The sequence below is a fragment of the Choloepus didactylus genome, chromosome 11 (assembly GCF_015220235.1).
Source record: "Choloepus didactylus isolate mChoDid1 chromosome 11, mChoDid1.pri, whole genome shotgun sequence".
Classification (NCBI taxonomy): domain Eukaryota; kingdom Metazoa; phylum Chordata; class Mammalia; order Pilosa; family Megalonychidae; genus Choloepus; species Choloepus didactylus.
The window spans coordinates 22,393,251-22,406,399 of NC_051317.1; the positions used below are offsets into that span (position 1 = coordinate 22,393,251).

The following is a 13,149-nucleotide window of genomic DNA, read 5'->3' on the forward strand; positions in this document are numbered from 1 at the left end:
TATCTGTAAATATGAGATTTTATAAAAGTGTCTCACGCAACTGTGGGGATGCATGAGTCCAAATTCCATAAGGCAGGCAGCAAACTACAACTCTGAAGAAGGTGTTCAATGAACTCCCCAGGAGACGTTGGCCAGGCAAAAAAGAAGTGACCGTTCTCTCTCTTCTCCCTTAAAAGTCTTCAGTTGATTAGAATAAATCCAGGTGATTGAATTCTCTCATTGATGTAATCAGTCACAGATGCAGTCAATTGACTGGTGATTTAATAAACAAGCCTTCTGGTTTATTAACCAGCCACAAATATCCTTCCAATGCTTGCTTGGCCAGACAATTGGGCAACATCACCTGGCCAAGTTGACATAGGAACCTAACCATCACACTACTCTATGACATAATGGATACATGGAAATTTTCCTTGCTTTCTTTGAATGGGTCTCTGCCTCCCTCTCCATCATGTCTCTTTCATTTCCCTCAAGAAGTCTTTTGCCTCAACTGATCACATCAGTATTTTAAATTATTTTCTTTATTCCCTTGGCTCACCACTCCTCTTTCTCTGATTTATTCTCTGGAAAAAAATTGTCTTCCAGAAGGTTTTAGCCACAAATTATTTTTTAGTAATTTCCAAACAAATATCTGGCATAGAGTCTACATATAATTTCATACTATATAGTAGATGTTCGAGTCTCCAAGTGAAATCCAACTCTACGTGTTCAAATCAAAACTCAATGTTTGCATCCTGCACACAGACACATAAGCACTAAACTTTCTCCTGTGCTTCCTTAATCTAGTAGTTTTTACAATTGGTAAAATCTGTAATCACTTTGTTTCTTTATATTTATATATTTCCAATTTTCTCCACATTGCAAGGGTCTTGTCAGTCATATCTTCTGCTGCAATTTGAGCACTTTCAGTAGTAGATGCTAAAAATATGTGTTAAACTGCTGAGTGCATTAGCAGATGAATGATGTAGTTGAGGTTTCCCTTCTGTAGTTGTGGTTTCCTTTGGTAACACCTACTGTGAAACTGAAGATTGTTTTATGATCTAGAATGTGAGAGAATCAGTGGCAGGAGTATGACTTTCCACTAAAAGTTTGGTGTCTACTTGGTAGAATGGTGTGGCACAATACGCAATTCAACACAATTCCCTAGATAATGCTTTGTTTTACTTCTTCAAATATCTATGCCTTCTATGCACACTGGTGTCAAAGAGAAGGTATAGTTATGTTAGCATAGTTATAGTAAGTCAGGGAAGACTGACAGAAGTCTATATCCTCAAGCGATATTTGGAATAAACAAATGGAACAGATGGATGGAATTGAGAAAGAACACAGAATAATCAAATGTTCAGACTAAAGAATAATCAGGTAGTATATGTTTTTAAACTGGAAAGAAATGATAAAAGCAAGCTTTAAATGAGCCCAGTTTAATAAGAATTTCAGTCTGACAGATGCAAAATTAGTTGATCTGAGATTTATAGCCATCATGTACAAAGTATGGGCAAAAATAAGCCTAAGTGTATACCATAGCTCTTGCTCTTGAGAATACTACAATCTAAATATGTATATGTATATATATATATATGAAATAATTATATGAAATAATGGAAATGACTTGCTTTTCTCCACTACTGTTACATAACAGTCAGTGGACTATGCATATATTATTATTGGTAATAAGCTTCCAGGACAATTTCTTCCCTACATAAAGCACACAGTCACTCACTCACACACACACACACACACACACACACACACACACACACGTATAAATATGTATATGTTCATGCACATATATATGCAGACATATATATTTGTTCACATATTGTGTATATATCTATGTTTTCTGTGTAAGTATCTGAATAAACAAAGCCCATAAATTAATTGACATATAAATATGACACATTTTTTTCAGATAGAAAAGAGTTGAAACAATTCTATGAAAGTCTTCCATAGAGATCAACTGTGAGTCAAAATTTTCAAGAGGTCTCCTTACAGGTGGGATAGGGGTAGAGTTAGTGGAAATCTTTGGTGGGCATGATGCCTATATTCAACACACAAAGACAAAAAATGTAAAGAAAAGTTCAAGTGGGGAAACCTTAAGTGGGTGTTTTTAATTCCAAATCTGACTTAGTAACTGTGGGCTGCCAACAACGAGATTTGGCCTCTCACTTAACTTGTATGAAACTGCGATCCAAAAGTTCTATAAAAAGCATGGAAACGTCATCTCTAGAATGCATATTTTCTGTCAGACCTGATACCAGTGAGACCATGCGTTCTCAAAAGAGGAGATATCAATCACCCCAAATGGGCAGAAAATGGTACTAGAGAGCAGAAGAATCTTGGATACTATGATGGGTTGGAATCCTCCGAAGTACATAAACATGTATACTACATACTATATCATGTAGTATTAAAATTTCACGGAGGCGTGGGGGTGGGGTGGTATGTGAAAACCCGGTTGGCGGGAAGCAGCGATAGCGGTCGCCATAATCCATCACTGGCTGCACCAAGGGCGCACACCGCACTCTTCACGGAGCCCCAGAGCCCAGGCTGAAAAGTTGGCTGGAGGTATAGAGGCTGCGCGCACTGAGCCGTGGGCGGCGCTTGGGCGGGGCGCTGAAGGACAGGGCCGCCCCTTTCCCGGCTCCTCCCGCTCCCGCGGGTAGCTAGCGGCTGCCGCGGTTGCGCGAAAGTGGAGAGGCGCTGGGCTCCGTGGCGGGGGCGGGGGCGAGAGGCGCTAGGAGAGCGGCGGGAAAGGGGATTAGGCCACCATGGATTATAAGGAGTTCATCAAGGAGCTGGACTGGTGGGTCGAGCAGCTAAAGGAATGTAAACAGTTTAAGGAGAATCAAGTGCGGACCCTGTGCGAAAAGGCTAAGAAAATTTTAACAAAAGAATGAAATAGGTAGAAGCTTCCTTGTCCTGTAACTTACTGTGGAGACTTTCATGGTCAATTCCATGATCTTAAGGAACTCTTTAGAACTGATGGGAAATCACAAGATTACAAACCATTCATAGGCGACAGTGTTGGAAAAGGTTATTCTTCAGTGGAGACTGAGACTCTTCTAGTGGCATTAGAAGTGTGTTGTCCAGAACGCAGTGCAGTATTAAGAGGAAACCATGAAAGCTGACAAATTACCCAAGTATATGACATTAATGATGAATATCTACGAAATTATGTAAATACCAATGTTTGGAAATACTTCACAGATCTGTTTGATTATCTTTCACTTACAGCTTTAGCAGATGGACATGTTCTGCCTCTATGATGGCCTCTCTCCATCCATAGATATAATGGATCATATAAGAGCCCTGGATTCCTTTGCAAGAAACTTGGCCACACGGTGGCCAAATGTATGATTTGTTATGGTCAGATCCAGATGATCATGGTGAGTGGGGTATTTCTCCTCGTGGCTACACTTTTGGAAAAGATTTTTCTGAAATGTTTAACCATGCCAATGGTCTCACACTGGTTTTTTCCCTCTCACTAACTTATAATGGAGGGAATCACCTGGTGTTATGATCAGTGTAGTTACTATCTTCAGTGCACCCCGTTTTACCATTGTGGGAAACATACTGCTCTCATTGCTATCATGGAGTCAGATGACACTTTAAAATATTCCTTCCTTTAGTTTGACCCAGCACCTCACCTGGGAAGCGTCATGTTACCCAGCTTACCCCAGACTACTACTTATAAATTTCTCCTCAGAAAATCTGCCTTTGTATGTGGAAATATAGCTGATTTTATATATATATAGCTGATACACACACACTCAAATGAAAAAGTTGCAGTAATCCATGTGTTTCTGTAATAAATTGGGATCTAGCTTGCCATTAAACCACATCATGGACCAAAATGTGCCATACTATTCATGAGCATTTAATACAATTTTAGACTGGAATTAAGAACTACTATGTTCTGCGTCAGTCAGTCTTAATGATTTGTCTGCTATATTTGTAGTAACCATTTTCCTCTGGACTATTCAAAGTAACTCTTTTCTCTCCTTTTGCACTTATTTGAAAATTTTAGTTATAATGTTTGGCATGAATTAATAGAGCTGAAATTTTATTTTTAAGGATAATTTACACAAGCTAACTTCCACTTAATCCATTATCACCTTTAGCTTCCTGAAACGGATAATTGAATTAACTGAAGAAAAGATTGTTCTTGGGAATATGTTACCATAACATTTAAAGACATTTCGCTTCATTTAAAGTAAATTATTATTTTACATTGATCTGCCTGTTTCTGTGTATTTGTCCTGACAGTGCTTGCATCCTATTTGGTGTACAGAGTAAATAAACTTTCCATTTTAGCAACAAAAATTTCATGGGCGGGGTTGATCAGACAAAAAAAATTAAAAGACTCCTTAAGGTGACAATAATAAAAAAAAATAGGTTGAGAAATACCAAGTTAGACATTTCATTGGCTAAGGGTAGTACACAATAGTATACATGGCCAAAGTTTTATTATCTATTCACGGCTACAAACTTCCATATATTTTGAGAAGTATTTAGAAGATTCAGTGGAAAGTGTTGTTGATGGGAGGAGGGAGCATTGGTTTGATTTAAAAAAATCTAACACCTTCCTAGGTGGAGAAATACTATCATTCTTTTTCATTCTGGAGCCTGAAGTATTATACTAGGAGAAGATCCGCTCAGAGCTTAATGCAAGTCATTTGGGTAATTTGTTAGGGTTCAGGATGCTATCATCAGAATATCAGCAGTCATATTCCCACTCCCCTAGTAACTGGATATTAAAATCTCTGTGTCTTTCCCCTTAAAGGAAAATTCCAGGACCTTTTAAACCAAGAAAACTTCCATAATTCTTATTCTAAGTGCCTTCCATGGTATGACCATACAGTCTGTGGAAGTGGTGGGTTCAATTTTGTCTGCCCAGCAGTCTTTTATTTGGTGACTTCATGTGGTTTGAGTAGAGCTTCCAATCACAGCATTCCACCATTCTGGCTAAAGGGAGGCATGTGATTTAGGTCTGACTGATTATTATTGTTTTTCAGCCCCAAGGCTACAGTGATTGACAATAAAAAATAAAATAAAAAATATAAAACAAACATAAAACCTCTGTAACCTAATTTCTAATTTATAAAATAGGTATGATAATTTCACTCACCTCATTATGTTTCTCAGTAATTTTCCAGTGTTCCATTTCTCTTCCCTCTTGGGACCTTTAAAAAGTATAGCTACCTCTGTGTTAGAGTTGAGATTAGCTGCTTTGGGCTTCTCTTCTCTCATGTCTCAGCAGATTTAATAAAGGCTGGCCTGTCACTTTAACTAACATCCATGTTTTTCTTTGAAAGCAGCAGGACCATCCCTTGGAAGCTTTGTAGAAATGCAGATTCTGGGTCTGACCCCATAGATAGTGTAACAAAAGCTGCATATTAATAAGATCCCCATGTAATTCATTTGCACATTAAGTGGGAGAAGCTCTGACCTGTATTATTTACATGATAGCAATAACACATGGTCTTTAACCCCAAAGTGTCTGATACTATATGTTAAGTGCTTAAGGTTTTGCTCTTTAAAATTCATGTAGCACATCAGAAAGTGAACTCACAATAGATCAATTACCTAAATTTAAGAGCTAAAACCATAGAACTCTTAGAAGAAAATATAGGGGAATATCTTCAGGGTATTGTACTAGGCAATAGATTCTTGTATATGATGCCAAAAAGACAGGCAACTAAAGAAAAAAGAATTGGATTTCATCAAAATTTAACAGAACTTTTTTACATCGAAGGACACTATCAAGAAAGTGAAAAGACAGCCTACAGAAGGGGAAAAAATATTTAGTGTTGATTAGGTTGGAACCTCTTGATTATTTCCATGGTGATGTGACTAGTAACATCTCTGATTAGGGTGCGATCTGTTGATGGGATTGTTTCCATGGAGGTGTGGCTCCACCCATTCATCTTGGGTCTTGATTTAGTTACTGGAGCTCTATAAAAGCTCAGAATCAGAAGGACTTCAGAGGAGCTGCAGCTTAGACAGACATTTTGGAAGATGGCTATTGAAAGCTGATGCAATCTGGGAGCAAGCAGATGCCAGCCATGTGCCTTCCCAGCTAACAGAGGTTTTCTGGATGCCTTTCTCCAATGAAGGGACCCTATTGTTGATGCCTTACCTCGGACACTTTATGGCCTTAAGGCTGTAACTTTGTAGCCAAATAAACCCTCTTTATAAAAGCCAGTCCATTTCTGGTATTTTGCATTTTGGCAGTATTAGCAAATTGGAACACCATGAAAAAGTCCAAATGAAGGCATCATCAAGGTGGTGCTTTCTTTCCTAAGACTGACTGATGTCAATCCTTGGGTTCTCTGCCACATAGCAAAGCACATGGCAATGTCTGTTGGTCTCTCCCTTTTCTTCCAGGTTTCATTGCTATCAGCTTCTTGCTTCCATGGCTTTCTCTTTGTCTGAATTTCATTTTCTTAAAAAGGGACTCCAGTAAGACGATTGAGACTCATCCTGAATGAGGTGGGTCACACCTTAACTTAAGTAGCCTCACCAAAAGATCCTACCTAAAATGGGTCCACACCCACAGGAAAAGATTAACTTTAAGAACATACTTTTCTGGGGTAAATACAGCTTCAAACCACCACACCTAACAATCCCATTTCTAGATACCTGACAATCCCATTTCTAGATATACAATAAATAATTGAAAACAAGAGACTTGAACAATTATACACCAGTGGTCAGAGCAGTATTATTCACAATTGTCAAAAAGTGGAAGAAGGCTGAACTTCCAGGGAAGATGATGGAGTAGGGAGCCCCAAGACTCACTCCTCCTTCAAAAGTGGCTAGCAGACATGGAGAACTTGTCTGAAACAACTGTTCTGGGGCCCCAGAATACAGGGGAGCACTGTACAGCACCCAGGGAAGAGCAGGATGAAGAGGCTGAGAAACTGAGGTAAAGAACTGTGAGTAACTTGTTTTGTGGTACCTTCCTGTGCCCATACCCCACTCTCGAGGTGAGCTGCCTTGGCTTGGGTCCCTAGCCAGTTGCTGCAGATGGAAACGGATGTGAATGCACTTTTCCACAAGAATGGGGGTGGGGGGAATGGACGAGCACTGATCACAGCTTTTGATCAGTGAATTTAGATTACCGGGTCCTGGCTCTGAACTGAAGTTTTAGCCTACCATGGACAGGAACATCATAGTCATTATTTGAGTCCTGTCCCTGACAGGAGAAGGCAGTGCATGTTTAAAGATGCAGGGCGTCCTTAGGGCTGCGGGGAACAGTTTGTTGAAGAGGCGAGAGAAGCGTAGCTTCAAGGAACCATCAAAAAGGCTTTTTGTTGTCTTTCCTTTTCCACTTCTTGGTACTCCTTGGAACTGGTCTGTGCCCCCTTCATGGGTCCCTCATCCTATTTTGGCTCAGAAATAATGACTTGGGGAAAGTCCTTTCTGGGCTGATCCTCCCAGAATTTGCCTTCCAGGCATAAGTGGCTAGAGTCATCAAAAGGAGAGTAAAAAAAAATAGGAAAACAAACACATCAAATTAACATTCCTTGAGAAGTAACAGAAGAAAGGAAGCTTTCTTCTGTGGGAGAGATACTTGCAAAAAGAGTGCAATCTTAAAAATTGTACTGCACACCCAGGACAAGAATCAAATGAAGAACAGTGAAGTTGGTGGACTCACACTTCTTGACTTTAAAGCACATTACAAACCTACAGTGGTCAAAATAGCATGGTACTGGCATACAAATGGATATATTAACCAGTGGAATCAAACAGAGTTCAGAAATAAACCCTCACATCTATGGCCAATTGATATTTCACAAGACTGCCAAGACCCCTTAACTGAGACAAAATAGTCTGTTCAACAAATGATGGAGGAGAACTGGATATTCATCTGCAAAGGAATTGAAAGAAGATCTCACTCCTTATAAAAATGAACTAAAAATGAATCAAAGACCTAAATACAAGAGCCAGTACAATAAAACTCCTAGAAAAAAATGAAGGGAAGCATCTTCAAGATCTTGTGGTAGGCAATGGTTTCTTGGACTTTACACCCAAAGCAGAAGCAACAAAAGAAAAAAAAGATAAATGAGACTTCCTGAAAATTAGAAACTTTTGTGCTTCAAAGGAATTTTTCAAGAAAGTAGGCAGCATACTCAGAGAGAAAGTGTTTGGAAACCACATATCTGGTAAGGGTTTGATATCCAGAATATTTAAAGAAATCCTACAACTCAACAATAAGAAGACAAACAACCCAATTTAAAAATGGGCAAGAGACTTGAATAGACACTTTTCCAAGGAGGAAACACAAGTAGCCAAAAAGCACATGAAAAGATGCTTAACATCTTGTGCTATTAGAGAAATGCAAATCAATATTGCAATAAGCTATGATTTCACACCTACTAGAATGAACACTGTTCTAGTTTGCTAATGCTGCCAGGATGCAAAACACCAGAAATGTATCAGCTTTTATAAAAGGGGTTTATTTGGTTACACAATTACAGTCTTAAGGCCATAAAGTGTCCAAGGCCAGTCATCAACAATTGGGTTCCTTCACTGGAGGATGGCCAGTGGCATCCAAAAAACCTCTGTTAGCTGGGAGGACATGTGGCTGGCATCTGCTCCAAAGTTCTGGTTTCAAAATGGCTTTCTCCCAGGATGTTCCTCTCTAGGTTGCAGTTCCTCAAAAATGTCACTCTTAGTTGCTCTTGGGGCGTTTGTCCTCTCTTAGCTTCTCCAGAGCAAAAGTCTGCTTTCAACGGCCGTCTTCAAACTGTCTCGCATCTGCAACTACTCTCTCAGCTTCTGTGCATTCTTCAAGGTGTCCCTCTTGGCTGTAGCAAACTTGCTCCTTCTGTGTGAGCTTATATAGTGCTCCAGTAATTTAATTCGGACCCACCCTGAACGGGCAGGCCAACACTTCCATGGAAATTATCCAGTCAGAGTCATCATCCACAGTTGGGTGGGCACATCTCCATGGAAACAGTCAAAGAATTATAATCTAATTAACACTGATAGGTCTGTCCACACAAGATTACCTCAAAGATAATGGCATTTGGGGGAACATAATACATTCAAACTGACACAGACGCTATGAAAAAAAAAGACAAAACTACAAGTGTTAGAGAGGATGTGGAGAAATAGGAACAGTCACTCACTGCTCGTGGGAATGTCAAATGCTGCAGCTACTGTGGAAGACAGTTTGATGATTCCTCAGGAAGCTAAGTATAGAATTGACATATGATCTAGCAATCTCCTTAGTAGGTATATACCCAGATGAACTGAAACAGGAACTCAACAGACATTTGCACACCTAGGTACACAGCAGCATTATTCACAATTGCCAAAAGATGGAAGCAACCCAAGTGTCCATCAACCAATTAATGGATAAAGAAAATGTGGTATATACATACAGTGGGTTATTATTCAGTGGTAGGAAGGAATGAATTCCTGATGCATACGGCAACATCGATAAGCCTTGAGGACATTATGTTGAGTGAAATAAACCAGACACAAAAGGACAAATGTGATCTCACTGATAGCAACTAATTATAATAAGCAAACTCAGAGTTGAGTCTAGAATACAGGTTACCAGGAGATAGAATGGGGGGTAGAGAATGGGGAGCTGATGTTTTTTGTGCCTGATTTCTCTTAGGTTGATGGTAAATGTTTGGCAATGATGGTGGTGATGAAAGTACATTATTATGAGTGTAATTAATGACAGCTGAATTATGTTTGTGAATGGGAATGACAAGAAGTTTGGGGTTGTGTATATTACTAGAAGGAAAGTTAGAGCATAAAACAGGGACTGTATCACATAGTGAACCCTGTTGTGGATGATGACTGTGGTTAACAGTACAAATATAAGAAAGTTCTTTCATGAATTATAGTAAATGTACATCACTCTTACAAGTGTTAATAATTGAGTGGTTTATGGGAAAAATACACCTAATGCAAACTGTGGACTATGGTTAGCAATATTTACTATGCTTTTATCATTTGTAACAAATGCACCACACCAGTGCAAAGTGTCAACAATAGGGGGTATATGGGGATGTTGTATTTTTTTACATGACTTTTATGAAAGCCTAGAACTTTTTTAATTAAAAAAATATATAATAATAATTTAAAAAAACAGTGTGCTAAGTAAAAGGAACCAGAGTACTATGTATCTCATGGTTCCATTTTTATAACATGTAAATATAAATAAATCTATAGAGATAGAATATAGAGACAGAATTAGATTAGTGGTTGTAGAGGGCTGAGGAAGGATAGAGGGATTGAGTGGTGACTGATAAGGTTTATGGGGTTTTTCTTTTTGAAATAATAAAATGTTCTAAAATTGATTGTGGTGATGAGCACACAACTCTGATTATACTAAAAACCATTGATTGTACACTGTGATGGTTTGTATGGTATAGGAATATATCTCAACAAATCTGCTTAAAAAACTGGAGGCAGGTTAAGTGTCCATCAACAGATGAATAGATGAACAAATGTGGTTTATTCATACAATGGAATATTACTCAGCCACAGAAAAGAATGAAGTTCTAGCCTATGCTACAACCTTAAAGACATGATGTTGAGTGAAGTAATCTAGACATTAGAGGCCATATCTTTTATGATTTAACTTATATGAAATATCTAAAATTAGCAAATACATAGAAACTGAAGGTATATTACAGGTTACCAGGGATTGGGAGAGGAGATAGGGAGCTATTGCACAATGGATTCAGAGTTTCTGTTTGAGGTGATGAAAAAGTTTTGGTAACAGATGGTTGCAATGATAGGGCAATATTCAAATTTAATTAATGTCATTGAATTGTACACCTGAAAATTATTTAAATGGGAAATTTTGAGTTGAAATAAATTATTAGTTTTTAAAAAAATCATGTCACAGTAGAAACAGCAGGAATTAAGAGTCAGAACTTGGAGCAAATCTCTGATTCAACTTTTCAGGAAACAATATAACTTCCAAGCCTCATGTCCTACATGGATAAAATGGGGTAAATGATAATCAAGCTGGCCTCAGATAAATTCTGGGAAGTTCAGATGAATTAAAAGTCCCTTACATATAGCAGGATCTTAAAAATATCAGGTTTTTCTCACTATTATAATAAAAATGTACCTTAGAAATAACACTTTAGGATTTAAATGGTCTATGTATCATTTTTTAAAATAATTTTAGATTTAATGACCTAGGCATCATTATTATAGGTTAACTCCTTGGTTTACAAAGATTCTCCGATAAGAGTTTTGGACAATGCCAAAGACTGGGGTGAAGTGTAGAAAAAAACAATGAGTCAATAAAAGACATTGGACAAGAATTTGGCAAGTAGAAAACACCAAATTGTGCTGAGTTTCCTTGTTTGATGGCTGCCAGATAAGGGATGCACACAAATTTGTCCATGTCAAGACTAATTATAGCAGGTTTGAGATCTTTCTGACTAAAACACAAAGAATGCTGTTAATGATTTAAAAACAAATCTCTCTGATTAGCAAAACCTGTTTCCTATTGGCACTCTGGTAGAATTTGAGAGAGGCTCGCCATTGTAACTGCTTATCTCCCTTTGCTCTTTTGTCATACTTACAGATCATCTAAATGGGTTTTGGGATAATATGTGTTGTGCAGCATACATATCAAGACATATAATTTTGGAATTATAGCAGTCTTATAGAAATCTAGGAAATGGCAGATAATTAGGGAGTCATAGTCCAAGACCAGATCTGACCCAATACTTCCAAATCTGCTCAGTGGCCCTTGATGGATTTGGCATTCATGCCATGGATTGTAGGCTGTTAATGTCCAGCTGTCGTGTTTGCCCTTACTCCTTTTCAGCCCCTTGGTTACCCAGCAGCAACCTTCTCAGTGCCCCCTTCACCTCCTTGTTTCTGAGGGTGTAGATCAGGGGGTTCAGGAGTGGGGTGACAATGTTATAGAAGAGGGTGAGGAATTTGCCCTGGTCCTGGGAGGAGCTGTTTCCAGGTTGCATGTACATGTAGATAATGTTTCCATAGAAGAGTGAGACCACAGTAAGATGGGAGCCACAGGTGTTGAAGATCTTTTGCCTCCCTGATGCTGACTGAATTTGTAACACAGCCCTCACGATGTAGCCATAGGAGACTAGGATGAAAACCAAGGGTGAGAGCACAATACCCACTGCCAGCACAAATACGGTGCCTTCGATGGCCACAGTGTTGACACAGGCCATCCGGATCAGGGCTGGCATCTCACACAGGAAGTGATCTACACAACGGCGCCCACAACGTGGTAAGTGCAGAGTCACTGGAGACATGGCTAAGGAGTTAGCCACCCCACAGCCCCAGGCCACAGACACCAACCCCAGGCAGAGCCTTGGGTTCATGATTACCATGTAGTGTAGGGGCTTGCAGACTGCAACAAAGCGGTCGTATGCCATGACAGCAAGGAGCAGGCACTCCACACCACCAAGACCCAGGAACAGGAAAAGCTGGATAGCACAGCCAATGTAGCTGATGGTCTTGTCATGTCCACTAAGGTTGTAGAGCAGCTGTGGGATGGAGCTAGTGGTGAAACTGAGGTCCAGGAAGGACAGGTGGGTGAGGAAGAAGTACATGGGGGTTTGGAGGTAGGGGTCCAGCCGGGACACCAGGATTATTGTAGTGTTTCCAACAAGGGTCAGGAGATATGCAATGAAGATGACCACAAAGAGGACCTTCTCCAGATGGGGACGGTCAGAAAAACCCAAAAGGATGAAATGGCTTTGGGTACTGTCATTCATTCCATCTATCATCTCTCCTGCACCTGGAGAGAAACATCAGTAATAATAACAACCAACATTAAGGGGGCTCATTACCTTGAAACCAGGTACTCTTCTATGCTTTTTACATTCATTTACTCATTTAACCTTAAAAACAACAATATTGATCTGACACTGTTATTAACAAGGCCTACAAGGAAAATGAAAAGTGTAGATGCCTACTTATTTCTTACACAAAATCAGATTACAAAGAAAATATTTAAATTTTAAAAAAGAAACCATACCATGACTATAAGAAAACATGATAGTGTGTGTGTGTGTTGCTGTTTTTCCTTCCCCCAATCATCTTGGATTTAGGTAGACCTCATTAGGCAAGTTTCAATTCTCAAGAGCTATGAAGCAAAATATGAATAAATCTGACAACATATGA

At 39.1% G+C, this 13,149-nt stretch overlaps 1 protein-coding gene and 1 pseudogene across 1 annotated transcript; one reads left to right on the forward strand and one right to left on the reverse strand.

Annotated features, from left to right (window-relative positions):
• Window positions 1-2,768: 2,768 nt before the first annotated feature.
• Window positions 2,769-3,694, forward strand: LOC119506312 (annotated as a pseudogene).
• Window positions 3,695-11,804: 8,110 nt separating this feature from the next.
• On the reverse strand, window positions 11,805-12,752 carry LOC119506580 (olfactory receptor 2W3). The gene has a single exon (XM_037799586.1). It carries the CDS (start codon window positions 12,750-12,752, stop codon window positions 11,805-11,807), a length of 948 nt encoding a protein of 315 aa, XP_037655514.1.
• Between the last annotated feature and the right edge of the window lie 397 nt (window positions 12,753-13,149).

Bases quoted from the DNA above. Each gene is read 5' to 3' on its own strand.
- LOC119506580 (XM_037799586.1), bottom strand. From the start codon at position 12,752: ATGATAGATGGAATGAATGACAGTACCCAAAGCCATTTCATCCTTTTG.